A 14,319-nucleotide genomic window follows, 5' to 3' on the forward strand; every position below is an offset into this window, starting at 1 on the left:
AAAAAATCATGGCTGTTCGATTCTCTGGGAATGAGATACATTGTCTAAAAATAGTTGTGATTGGCCAGGTGGTGGTGCCACACAACTTTAATGCCAGCACTCCAGGAGGCAGAGGCAGGTGGATCTCTGTGATCTGTAAGCTTGAGGCCAGCTTGGCCTACAGAGTGAATTTCAGGACAGCCAGGGCTACAAAGAAACCCAGTCTCAAAAAAAAAGGTAATAGGCAGGGGAAATAAGAGGAATAAATTCATGTCTCAGTTTTAGGGATAGCTGGGTTGTTTTTGTATGGTAATTATGCTGACATATCTACTGTATGTTGGCAATAGTTGGTAACAGTTTCAGTATCTACTCTGACAGGTTAGTTTGTTAATGCATTATGCAACTGTGTAGCCTCAGTGACTTCTATAGGATTTGTACTGATCTTTTGGATTTTTGAGACAGGCTCTTTCTCTGTAGCCCAGACTGACTTAGAACTCAAAGCTACTTTTTTTTTGTGGGGGGGGAGGTGAAGTACAGTCTGTCTGTGTAGCCCAGGCTGGCCTCAAATTTCTAATCTCAATCTGCTGAGTTCTGAGAATATTTATACAAAGATTACAGGAGAACAACAGTTTAGCTGTTTGATGTTTGCCTATTCTATACAGTTATCAAGCTGTATAGGATGCAAGACTATTTATTTATTTATTTTTATATATTTATTAAAGATTTCTGTCTCTTCCCCACCGCTGCCTCCCCTTTCCCTCCCCCTCCCCCAATCAAGTTCCCCTCCCTCGTCAGCCCAAAGAGCAATCAGGGTTCCCTGCCCTGTGGGAAGTCCAAGGACCACCCACCTCCATCCAGGTCTAGTAAGGTGAGCATCCAAACTGCCTAGGCTCCCACAAAGCCAATACGTGCAGTAGGATCAAAAACCCATTGCCATTGTTCTTGAGGTCTCAGTAGTCCTCCTTGTCCGCTATGTTCAGCGAGACCGGTTTTAACCCAGGCTTTTTCAGATCCAGGCCAGCTGGCCTTGGTGAGTTCCCGATAGAACATCCCCATTGTCTCAGTGTGTGGGTGCACCCCTCGCGGTCCTGAGTTCCTTGCTCATGCTCTCTCCTTCTGCTCCTGATTTGGACGTTGAGATTTCAGTCCGGGCAAGACTTTATTAAACCTTAGACTGGAGAGATGACTTGGAAGTTAAGAGCACTGACTGCTCTTCCAGAGATCCTGACTTCAATTCCCAGCAGCCACATGATGGCTGACAACCATCTGTAATGAGATCTGGGGCCCTCTTCTCAGAACACTGCATAATCAATCAATCAATCAATCAATCAATCAATCGGGGGAAAAATCCTTAGGTTGAATCAAACTTGTTTATCTAGAACTTGTTTATCTATGCTTTTTCTTAGGAGGCCAAGGTAGGATTTTGGATTTGAAGATAACTCCTGCTACATATTCTGTCTCAAAAAAGAAGGGAGGTGACACTATCCTAGTGTCATGGCATATGCCCATAAATGCCAGCACTTTGGGTGGAGATAGGATAATGAGAAGTTCAGGGTCATCCTCAGTTACATAGTGAGTTTGAGGCCAGCCTGAACTTAATAAGATCTTTTCTCCATATCATTGGCAACAACAAAGTGTGTGTGTGTGTGTGTGTGTGTGTGTGTGTGTGTGTGTGTGTGTGTGTGTATAACGTGTGCTTTGGGGGCTGTGATTAAGAGCATTGGCTGCTCTTCTAGAGGCCTCTGGTTCAATTCCTAGCACCTATGTGGCAGCTCACAGCTGTCTGTAACTCCAGTTCCAGGGGATCCAACACCTTCATACGGACATACATGCAGGCAAGAACTTTGTTTTTGCCAGTATCTATACATTATTTAAATGTCACATTTATATACCATAAATGAATATAATTTAAAATAAGTGAAATTTTACTTGTTAACCTAAATAATAAAAGTAACATTAAGTTTTAGAAATTGTAGAAAAGCACAAAAATGAAATAAAAGGCATTATTGCCTAGGGGTAAGTGTTTGGTTATTTTTGATCTCTACAAGTTTTTCTTGTACATGTGTATTGTTCTCATACAATTGAGTAATTTCCATAGAAAGAGAGTTGCTTTCTTTTTTATAAAGGTTTTTGTGAACATTTCCTCATTCACTTAGTAATTCCTCCCACTTGTGGATCTGTATAGGTGGTCTTGTGTGCTTTATGCGTAGTTTCATCTGGTACTAACGCCTTGCATACGCATGGGGTAAACAACAAATTGACTTTATTAAAGTGTATTCAGAGTTCATACGTCTGGTTTTAAGGCTCTGAGGTATTCTAATGTATGAACTAGGGTTATTGTACGAGTAAATACGTCTAATGTTTCTAGCTCACTGTTATAAAAACCATGATGAACATCCTTTTGTCACATTTTTCAATACTTGTTCTTTTGTTTGCCTAGTAAGTCAAATAAGTATGATTTCTGGACCAATGAATGTGTACATGTAAGTCTTTTTTGACCAGTATTGTCAGTTCTATAGAGAAGTTGTGTAAATGATGGGAATGAACTACTGGATTGTTTGTAATGAATCTTTCAAATAACACGGAGACTTCTTATTAATTATGAAAGCTTGGCTTTACTTTAGGCTCGTTCCTAACTAAATTAACGAATTATCTTTGGGGGCAAGGGTTGAGAGGGTTTTTCTGTGTAACTTCAGAGCCTGTCCTGAAACTCACTGTGTAGACCAGACTGGCCTCAAACTCAAACTACCTGCCTCTGCTGGGGTTAAAGGTGTATGCCACCACTGCCTGACTTTTTCTGCCCCCCCTTTTTTTTTTTGAGACCCATTGCCTAAATATCAGGCATGTGTACTCCGTAAACGATTATGTTTCTGATAAAATAAAGTATAGTTAACAAAACAGAACAAAGGTGCTCAAGGAATGTATAAACCATAAGCAGATTTTTATTTTATTGCATGGGTGGGTATTTAGCCTGCATGTATGTCTGTGCCTGGTGCAGACAGAAGCCAAAAGAGGGTATTCAATCTTCTGGAACTATACATAGTACAGACAGTTTTTAGCTGCCATCTCAGTACTGGGAATTGAACCTGGGTCCTCTGGAAAAAGTCACTGTTAACCTGAGTTGTCTCTTCAGCCCCCATAATGTGATAAAAGTGCCTTATGATTTTAGAGATGTCAAAACCTATAATTATATAATTATTTAATAACAATAGTGGTTTTATTTCTGCTTACTTTTCTGCATACTTGCTTCTCAAATGTATTAATTACTCTTTAATTTTAAAAGCAAAATATGTTGTATTCTTCTGGAAAAATTTAGAACTGGATTCTTTGCTGTTACGGTTTATTCTCACTGTTAATGTAGAACCATATTATCCCTGGTGTGACGTGTTGAGGTTGTGGAATGTTTATGATGTCATGAGGCTTCTCCTTCCTCGGTGACTAAGCAGTGTTGTCTTGAACAAGTGGCTATGGTCTCTTGTGTTTAAGCGTTTCTGTCAAGAGCTGGCTGTAAAGCAAGGCTACTCAATTTACTCAGCCCTTCTTCAGAGCACTCTCTTCTGCTTCTCCATGTGATCCTTAGGAGTGTTGAGTCACTAAGAAAGTAGCTGTACCAGTACTTACTTGTAGAAGTTGATAAAAACTTGGGCTACCCTTAGTATTTGATCCTTGGTGGCCTAGTAGTGCTTTGTGCTCAGAAGCAGAATACAAAGTAAATCAGAAGCAAACAAGTGGTAGTTCTTAGAGAAAAGGGAAACTGCCAAGTTTTGCCTTGATTCGTATGGGAAAGGCCTTCAGTAATTCTAACCCCAGTCTCTCCCAACCCCCATGGAATATGACTAAAATTCACCACCCTATTGTTTCCCAAAGCCCTAGATTGAGAATGTAAGGTAGCTGAGCGAGGCCTACATATTTAATCCTAGCAACACTTAAGAGATGGGGGGGGGGATCTTAGGAGAGAGACGGGGAGGGAATGAATGAATGAATGAATATGAATGAGAATGATAATTCAAGGTTCATGGTGCACCCAGAAAAGGAAAATTTTTCTTCATAAGAGTCCATTTAAGCGCCAGGCGGTGGTGGCGCACACCTTTAATCTCAGCACTCTGGAGGCAGAGGCAGGTGGATCCCTGTGACTTTGAGGCCAGCCTGGTCAACAAGAGCTAGTTCCAGGATAGGCTTGATAACTATAGTGAAACCCTGTCTTGAAACACACACACACGCACACACACACACACACACACACACACACACACAGAGTCCAATTTAAGCATAATTCTCAGTTTTTCCACAAATAAAATAAAATGACAAAAAGGGACTTAGAGACTTACAACTTATTATTTGGGGAGCATCTTAGAAAAAACTTAGTGAACTGAAGGAAGATATTAAGAAATTGCTTAGAATGCAAAGCCTGGCACGGTGGTACATGCCAGTAATTTCAGAATTCAGAAAACAGATAGAGGCGTATTTTTGAAGTTTTAGATCAGTCAGGACTAAATAGTGAGGTTCCTTTTCAGGGTTGGAGGAAGAAAAAGGACAGAAGTTTTAAAAAAAAGTTTGATACATGGAACAGATGGTACACAGATGAGAAGGTGTATGTATGTTGTATTGGAGGTCCAGAAAGAAGTAATAAAGCAGAGGGGCAAAATGTAAAGAGATTATTTCCAAGAATTGTGTAGAATCAATGAAAGGCAACCACATTTTAGGGCTCAGTGCCAGAAGGTACTGAGACAGGCAGATCTCTGAGTTCCAGGCCAGCCAGGACTATACAGAGAGGGAAGGACTTATCTCGAAACAACAAAAAGATTCCACATTTAAACAGTAATCACACCCCCCCCATAACATTGATACCAGCAAGTTTTAAATATCGTTGAGGAGACCTAGGCTAGCACAAGTTTTTGTAGTTCTGCTATCAAAAATTATTCTTTAACTAAATTAACAATCACTAACCAGCGAGTAACTAATGGTAGAGTGGTGGGGAGTACTTAAGTACTTGTTCTTAAAATATGAGTGATCTTAGACACGGCACACAGTATACCTGATCCATCTCTCCTCCAGATTTAGTTTCAAAACTTAAAAAAAATCAAATGTATTACTATTAGTATGTGTGTGGTGTTTAAATGTGTTCATATGCCATGGTGTGGGTGTGTGAAGGTCAAAGGGCAACTTTGTCAGTTCTCTCTTCTAGGTTCTAGGGATCACACCCAAGTTGTCAGGCGTGGCAGGTCATTTACCTCCTAAGCTATTTTGCTTGCTCTCATAACTTTTTCAGTTGATAAAAGAAAGCAGTGAAGAAATATAAACCAGGTGGTGGTGGCACACACTTTTAATCCCAGCTTTCAGGAGGCAGAGGCAAGTGGATCTCTTTTCATTTGAAGCCAGCCTGGTCTACATGGTGAGTTCCAGGACAGCCAGAAACCCTATCTCAGAAACCAAAGCAAAACAAACAAACAGAAAAAGAAATATATATGGCAAACAGTAGAGTGTAACAAAATAATATTTCATTGAATATTACTGGGAGAAACTCAAGTAAAAGATTGACTCTTTAGAAGAGTATGGGAGAAATTCATGACTTAATGCTGGAAAGACAGATAGGCCTCCTAGAAACACATACATATGGGGCGGGGATTTTTAAGTGAAGGGTTTGGTAAGACAGTTTAGAAGATAAAGGCATTTGGCACTAAGAAGAGTTTGATTTCCAGGACACACGATTGAGAGAGAACCAACTCTTGAGTATTATCCTTTGATCTCTGTGTACACACATACGGTAAATAATAAATTTTAAAATTCGAAGAGAGCTGGAGAAATTCAGCAGTTAAGAGTGCCTACTACATTGCTTTTAGAAACATTTTAGATATGTGAATACTTTCAATAAATTTTATTATCTTTTCAAATAGGTTGGTGTAAAATAGTACTTTCTCTATTTATTTATTTATTATTTATTTGTTTGTTTGTTTTTGAGACAGGGTTTCTCTGTAGCTTTGGAGCCTGTTCGGAACTAGCTCTTGTAGACCAGGCTGGCCTCAAACTCACAGAAACCCACCTGCCTCTACCTCCCTAGTGCTGGGATTAAAGGCATGCACCACCACCGCCTGGCCTCAGTTTATTTTAAAAATAAAATTTTGTTTGTTATTTTGAGATAGGTTCATGTAGCTCAACATGACCTCAAACTTAATAGTTGTTGTCAGCCTTGAACTTCTGATCCTCTTGCCTTTACCAAGTGTGGGAGTATAGACCTGTTCCTCCACCTGCTCAGGCAGCATTTTAAAGAGTGTTTAAAAAAGGCCGGGCATAGTAGTACATGCGTTTAATGACAAACTCAGGAGGTATGGGCAGGCAGATCTTTGTGAGTCCTAGGCCAGCCTGGGCTACACAGCGTGACCCTATCTTCACAAGAAAACTATTTTGTAGAGGTGCATATTTTTTATTACATGGGTAGCCATATTTCACATCGAAATCTGAAATTCTTATCTCAGATCAATTACTTTTAAATGTTTTATTTTCACATGGATCAGAAGCTAGTATTTGGCTGGGTGATTACATACTTGTAATCCTTTTTTTTTTTTTTTTTCCCCCCCCCGAGACAGGGTTTCTCGAAGCCTGTCCTGGAACTAGCTCTGTAGACCAGGCGAACTCACAGAGATCCGCCTGCCTCTGCCTCCCGAGTGCTGGGATTAAAGGCCTGCGCCACCATCGCCTGACCATACTTGTAATCCTGATGCTTAGGAAGTAGACAAAGACTGATGACAACTGGAGCTGTGTAGAGACCCTTGAGTAGGGAGAACACAGACCTAATAATTATGTACTGTTTGTCCGTTAGTATTGCTGTTTTTATTTTATTTTCAAATTTAAGTAATAAAAAAGCCCTTGATCTCAATTTACACAGATCTTTTTTGATTGTTTAGCAGGTGACATCTAAAGGCACTGGTTTAAATCCTAATGCCAAAGTATGGCAAGAAATTCCTTCTGGAAATCCAGATGGCACTCCTGTAACGGAAAGCACTTGGCATGAAACTGCAGCCACATCTGGATCTCATCCTGAGGGTAAGTCTTAAGTATTTATTGGAAAATTTAAATTTTGGTTAAATGTATGATTAAATTAGCTCAAACAACTTTGAGATAGCCTTTGGTTATTTGCTGTGTTGGTTAACATTTTTGTGCTGAACAAAATATATAAGAAAAGTCAACTTTAAGGAAGAAAGTTTATTTTGGTTCATGAGGTTCAGTTCATAGTAACTTGGTCCCATCACTTTGGGCATTTTGAGTCTCTTGGTGAAGCAGAATTGCTGATCACTGGACCCGCAAACAAAGAACCCGAAAGAAAAGAGCTTAGGACCTGCCACCACAAAGCTCTTATCTTCATTTAGGCTCCACGGAGCTCTTAGGGTGCCATCATTTCCTAAGAGCTGCTAAGGTCTTTAGCTCAGATTAATACAATGATGGAGTGAGTCACAGTTTATCCAAATATTGCCACACTAGGTGCCAAGCTTTTATCTCAAACAGTTGGGGGCACTTTTCAGGTCCAAAGATTTGAATTTATTTGTGAATGCTTAGCGTTATAGTTTGTCAATGATTTTTTTTTTATATATTACATGATTTTAGTCACTAATGTATGTGTTTTTGGGTCAGCATCTAGCCCATTTTATAGCCCATGTCCTTTAGAAGTTCTGATAAGATTTGCTTGGGTCTGTCATCATCAGATGTGTTGACTCACTGGTGTTGGGCAGTTAACCTGGCATGCTTATTTCCCTCATCTGCATAACAGAAAGAACGGAAAGTGATAACCCGTCATTGTGTTTGATGCTTCCAGGAAAGTAAGCAAAGGAATTAGCTGGATACAGTCAAAACTTGTCTGTTTTCAGAAATAACTTTTTGGGAGCCTGTCTTGAAACTCGCTCTATAGACCAGACTGGCCTCAAACTCAGAGATCCACCTGTCTGCCTACCAAGTGCTGAGATTAAAGGCGTGCACCACCACCACCCAGCTCAGAAATAACTCTTGCCAATGGGGAAATTTTCTCCAACTGGTACAATTCCTTGAAATTGTTTTTAGAGGATGACTTAGTCACTGAAGGTGGGTTTAAATAATTCCTGTTTACTTTTAATACTGTTTCTTAAAAACAGGTAATCCAGAACTTTCAGAAGATATGTGCAAGGAGTATGAAGTCATGTATTCTCCCGCTTGTGAAACCACAGGAAATACTACAGACATCGAAGAGTCAGCTGATGGAATGATTTTAGGACCAGAAGATCTGAGTTATCAAATATACGATGTTTCTGGTAACCTTTGTTTTTTATTGCTAAAAATGAGAATTTAATATCCTTAGCTCTGTTCCTGTCATTGTTTTGATAAACATGATATTGATCAATTTGTTTTCTATTTTGAAAAGAAGCGTTTATCAAACAACTTTTAGGTGATTATTAAAAATACTGTTGGCTAGTACCCAGACATAAAATTTGTAGAGGAAGTCTTTGCAGAGACCTGTTAGAGAAAAGCGTGAGATTAAAGATAACAGGAGAAAGTAATTGAAAGATCCAAATTTCAAAAGTTATGAGTTTCTCACTTTATTAGTTGATAATTGCAGTTTTATCAGTTTTTCTATCACTTTTGTCAGCATGAAATTTATTTTAAAATAAGTATTGTATTTCAGAGATTAATTTTAAGAAAAAAGTATATATTAAGCAGTGGTGTGCTTTAATCCCAGCAAGTTGGAGGCAGAGGCAGATGGATCTCTGAGTTCAAGGCCAATCTAGTCTATAGAGCAAGTTCTAGAACAGCCAGGTCCACGGTGGGGGGAGGGATACATAGTTCTAGATGGCAGGGGAAACACTCACTCCTAATCCATGCACTTGGGAGTCAGAGGCAACTGGATTGAGAGTTTGAAGCTCACTTAGACATAATGTGGAGTCTGTCTTTAATGTCAGCAACCGACTTCTGTGATTCTGTTTGCAATGGTTTTTTATTTCCGTTTTTGTTTTTTTTTTTCATATTGATCCAACCAGCCTGAAGGTAGTAGTCAATATGATTTAAAGGGGTTACAAAAAAATTCTTAACTGCTGACCCATCTCTCTAGCCATAAAAGTGGAGGAAATTTAAAAGAAACTGAAGTGAACTATAGATTGTATTTATCTAACTTTATTTTTCTAAAGGGTCTTTTGGAAAAATTGTTGTAATAGGCATATCTCTTTCTGCTTCAAATAACCCTATGATTTAGAACAAAATCTATAAGCAATTATCTTCAATTATTCCTCTTTCTTTGAGGCTGTGTCATATGAAGTATGCAGCCCTGGCTGGCCTAGAACTTGTTAAGTTGTCCAAACTGGTTTCAAACTCAGATCTGCCTGCTTCCAAAATGGTACTGGTATTGAAGTGTTCAGTACCATTCCTAGCTTTAATTAACCTTTTAAATACTTAGAATTGTTTGTGTGTCTGGTTTGTGTGAGCTTGTGACCACTAGTGTGCCCCCTTATACTGAGGCAGCCATGCTTAACTTTTTACTTGGGTGCTTAGGATCTCAGTTCAGTTCCTCATGCTAGCTTCTACCTCGTGTGCATATCCATTCCCAGGATAGATTTCTAAGTCCTTTGACTTATAAGGTAATTTCTGAGATGTGGGGTTGCTATTCCCGTATGAAAATTTAAAGTGATAAGTCCATAGCTGGAGAGATGACGGGTTGCTCTCCATTCTCAAACACCTATGAGGCAGCTCACTGCGGTCTGTAACTCAGTTCCATAGGATCCAGTGTGATCTTCTGGGTCTGCAGGGGCCGGGTATGTACATGGTGGTCCACAGACAAAATTAATTATTAAAAGTAAATTAACAAAAAGAAAGTGATGTCTCCTTTTACCTTATGGTCATATTATAATTAACAGTTAGCTACTTTGTTTTTTTTTTAAAGATTTTATTTATTATGTATACAATACCGTGTACTGCCTCCATGTATTATGACTGCAGGCCAAAAGAGGGCACCAGATCTCATTGTAGATGGTTGTGAGCCACCATGTGGTTGCTGGGAATTGAACTCAGGACCTCTGGAAGAACAGTCAGGGTCATCTCTCCAGCCCCTAGTTGGCTACTTTGAATATAGGCTTGATAAATGGTGTAGTGCAGCTAGTTTGAATGTGCTTCCTGTAAATGACATTGAAAGTTGAGTAAATTGGTTATTCACTTAGCATTTGGAGAGGTGACCTTTATATAACAGATTGCATATACAGGTGAAAATGTTCATGGAGTATTGGTGCTTTGCTACCCTAAGTTCAATTCCCAGAACCCACATGTACGTAGATGGAAAGAACCAACCCAACAAACTGTCTTCCGGTTGCCATATGCACGCCTAAACACATTTTCTTACACACTATTACTTTTTTTCTTTAATAATGTGTATATATTTGTGCCTGTGGGGGCCATAGGGTTGCATCTCCCTGGAGTTTGAGTTACATATCGTTGTGAGACTCTCAACTTGGGTGCTGGGAACCAAATTTGGGTCTTTTGCAAAAAGTAGTTAGTACTTTTTTTAACTCTCCAGCCCACAATAATTTTTTCAAAAACAAGATTCCACAGGGGCTGGAGAGAGATGACTCACTTGTTGGTTAATAGCACTCTTCCAGGGGACCTGGGTTTGATTCCCAGCACACCCACATGGCTACTCACAAACCATCCATAACTCCAGTTCTATGGGATCTGATGTCCTCTTTTGTCCTCCAGTGGCATTGGGCACGATGTGATACAGAAGCATACATGTAGACAGAACACTCATGTACATAAAATAATAATGTAAAAAATTATTTAGATTACATATATTACTGGGGCAGTGGTGGTGTGCTCATTTAATTCCAACACTTGGGAGGCAGAGGCAGGAGGATTTCTGAGTTTAAGGCCAGCCTGGTCTACAAAGCGAGTTCCAGTACAGCTAGAGCTGTTGCACAGAGAAATGCTGTCTCAAAAGAGGAAAGAAGGAAGAAAGCAGGGAGAGAGGGAGGGATATGTATACTTAGAATGAAAAACCATCATTACTGTTGAAATTAATTTATCACTGTTTATTTTAAGTTTAGCAACTAATCATTGAGGAAATATTAAGTCCAAGGAGGTGTGCTCAGTGAGTGAAGTACTTGCTGGAGGGCTTAAATCCCGACTCCAAGCACCCACATACAAGCTAGGCATAGTAGATTTGAGTCTAACCCTAGTACTAGTTACAGAGACAGGCAGATCCTGGGAACTTCCTAGCCAGCCACCATAGCAGGTTCATCAAGAGATCTTATCTCTAAGGTGGAGAATGATAGAGGACACCAAATATCAACTTCTGGCCTCTATGCACACATGAAAATACATGTGTGCATAAAAAGAGAACAAACTATGTTTTTTCATTATATATACCAATCCAAGTTCCCACTCCCTCCCCTCCTTCCATTCCCTTCACACACACACACACACACACACACACACACACACACACACACACACCCACCCATCCACTCCACAGAGAGGGTGAGGCACACTGCTTTGGGGAAGATCCAAGGCCCTCTCTGCTATGTCTAGGCTGAGCAAGGTATCCATCCAAAGAGAATAGGTTCCCAAAAAGCCAGTACAAGCAGTTAGAATAAATCCTGGTGCCACTGCTAGTGGCCCCTCAGTCTGCTCCAGCCACGCAACTGTCAACCACATTCAGAGGGACTAGTTTGGACCTATGCTGGGTCCTTCCCTGTCCAGCTGGAGTTGGTGAGCTCCCGTTAGCTCAGGCAGACTGTTTCAGTGGGTGAACCCATCATAGTCTTGACCTTTGCTCATATTCTCTCTCCTCCCACTCTTCAACTGGGCTTTGGGAACTCAGTCCAGAGCTCTGATGCGGGTCTCTTGCTTCTGTTTCCATCAGTTGCTGGATGAAGGTTCTATGGTGATATTTAAGATACTCATCAGTCTGACTACAGGGCAAAGTCAGTTCGGACACCCTTTCTCTATTTCTTAGGGTCTTAGCCGGGATCATCCTTGTGGATTCCTGGGAATTCCTCTAGAGCCAGGTTTCTTGCTAACCCCATAATGGTTTCCCCAATCAAGATAACTCTTTCCTTTCTCTCATCTCTATTCTTCCTCCATCTAGATTATCCGTTCCCTCAAGTTCTCCTTCCCCTTCTCCATTCCCCTTTCCTTTCCACCTTCCCCTCACATCTTTCCTTCTCCCCTCACCCCCATGCTCCCAATTTTGTCAGGCAATCTTGTCTATTTCGACTTTACAGGTGAATCTATATATGCTTCGCTTAGGGTTCATCTTGTTACTTAACTTCTCTAGAATCATGAGAGGACATTTGCTCTTAGTCATTTTTTCTGTGTTCCTTCCTTGTGGGGAGGATTTATAGTCTGTGTTTTAAGGCCATCCTGGGCTACATAGTAAGACCTACCCTGTGCAATATAATCTCAGCACTTGTTGGTAGAAGGGTTAGGACTTGAAAGTCATTATTACCCACATAGTGTGTTTGAAGTTTGTTTAAACTACCTAAGATGCTGTCTCAAAAAGTCAAAACCAAGCAACTGAGGAAACAAGTCAAGAAATGAAAAAAGGTATAAAGAGAATTATGAGTGTGACTCACAGTGGATATCATGCTAGTAGAGCAGATAGTTACATAAACACAATCTATCCCACTTTAGTTCCTGTCTTAAATTTTAGATCACCTTTAGTTTGGGGTTTCTTGTTTTCTTTCGTGTTCCCTTGAAGAACTGAGTAGTTTTCAATTTTTTATGTTTTTGTTTTTGAAATGGTCTCTCTGTGTTGCCCTGGCAGTTCTGGAACTCACATTGTAGACCAGGCTGGTCTCAAACTCAGAGATCTGCCTGCCTCACAATTTTACAAATGAGATCAGGGCAATGTTTAACTTCATAGTAGTCAAATACTTTTTGTTCGAATGGTCCTTCCTTATTTCTTAGAGAAGTGTGCGCGCATCTGTGCTTTTCTCCACCTTGGTCTTTGAGACAGGCTTTGGGCTCACTCATTAGGTTAGGCTAGCTGGCTAGAGAGCCCCCACGGACCTCCTGTTTTTACCTCCATGGTACTGGAAGTACAAGTATGCGCTATGATGTCATCACATTTGACATTTTTAATGTGTGTTCTGGGACTTGAACTTGGGGTTCATGCTTGTATGACAAGCACTGTACTCACTGACATGTATGAACTATGTGTGTGACAACGCATATTGAGTCCATTGCCACACACATGCTAGATGAATACTCTTTGTGTTTCGGAGTTCAGCTCCAGCTCAGTAAGATGAAGCTTCAGTCAGTATGAAGTACTGCTGGAAAAAGTGTAAGTTGAAAGAAATTAGACTTGATTTAATAATACAGTTTTGTTTTACATTTTAATTTGTAGTTAATCGATGACTTCAGAATATGTGTTAAGTTTTACCTGTGACAACTTTAACAGTTTTCTCTCTCTCTTTCTGCCATCAGGAGAAAGCAATTCAACAATTTCTACAGAAGACTTAAAAGAATGTCTGAGAAAACAATTAGAGTTCTGTTTTTCACGGTACAGATCTTTTTAATTGATATTCTTTTTATGTTTTTAATGAGTAGATATAAAATACCTGTGCAATAGTCAGTTATCATTCTCTTTTTTTCTTTTTCTTTTTTTAAATTAATTTATTTATTTATTGAAGATTTCTGTCTCTTCCCCGCCACTGCCTTCCATTTCCCTCCCCCTCCCCGTGTTATTATTCTCTTTAGTCAGATTTTGCTATCTTTCTTGAGTATATTTCTTATTTAGACTTAAGGGTAGCCTTTAGTTTGTTTATCTTTTCTCAGCAAATGACAGTATCCATTGCACACTTTTCCTAGGCTCATCTGTAGTCTGAGTTTTCTAAAAACAAAAGGAAAATAATTTTTAAAAACTATCAGAATAAAAGGAAGGAAAAAATCTCTTTTAAGTTTTTAGGAGTTGGCTCTTTTAACTTTTGAACAGAGTAATTTTAGCAAGACCCTAAAACAATAGGTCAAGAATTTTGTTTTTTTTCTTAAACATGAAGTCCTTTTAGGCGAATGTTTCAAAATAGCTTATTTACAGGTGAGAATTACATAGAAATATTTGTTGCTTAGAAACTATAAAGTTTCAGTATGTAAAACTATTTACAACTGGGCATTATGACACACATATTAATTAATCCCAGCACTAGGGAGGCAAAAGCTGGTGAGTCTCAGAGGTGAGGCTGGTCTCGTCTGCATAGAGACTTCCAGGACAGCCAGAGGCACATAGTGAGACTGTCTCAAACAAAACAAAAGCTGTTAGAAAATAATTGAAAATTGGACTTATATGCAGATGTAGTGTTTTCCATTCCCCCCCCCCCCCCACAATTTGGTGAAACA

At 39.6% G+C, this 14,319-nt stretch overlaps 1 protein-coding gene across 3 annotated transcripts in view; it reads left to right on the forward strand.

Annotated features, from left to right (window-relative positions):
• The window catches only part of Larp4 (La ribonucleoprotein 4), a 70,863-nt gene that overhangs the window by 23,380 nt on the left and 33,164 nt on the right, over positions 1-14,319 (forward strand). For 2 of the 3 annotated variants that reach the window (XM_050122415.1, XM_050122417.1), the window contains exons 2-4: positions 6,882-7,020; positions 8,100-8,255; positions 13,411-13,486. In XM_050122415.1, the coding sequence (XP_049978372.1) occupies positions 6,882-7,020; positions 8,100-8,255; positions 13,411-13,486 (371 nt within the window). The remainder of the gene's footprint in view (positions 1-6,881; positions 7,021-8,099; positions 8,256-13,410; positions 13,487-14,319) is intronic. The other variant, XM_050122416.1, reaches the window with a different exon arrangement.

The sequence above is a fragment of the Alexandromys fortis genome, unplaced genomic scaffold (assembly GCF_014885135.2).
Source record: "Alexandromys fortis isolate MF-2015 unplaced genomic scaffold, M_Fortis_MF-2015_v1.1 scaffold_216, whole genome shotgun sequence".
Lineage (NCBI taxonomy): Eukaryota > Metazoa > Chordata > Mammalia > Rodentia > Cricetidae > Alexandromys > Alexandromys fortis.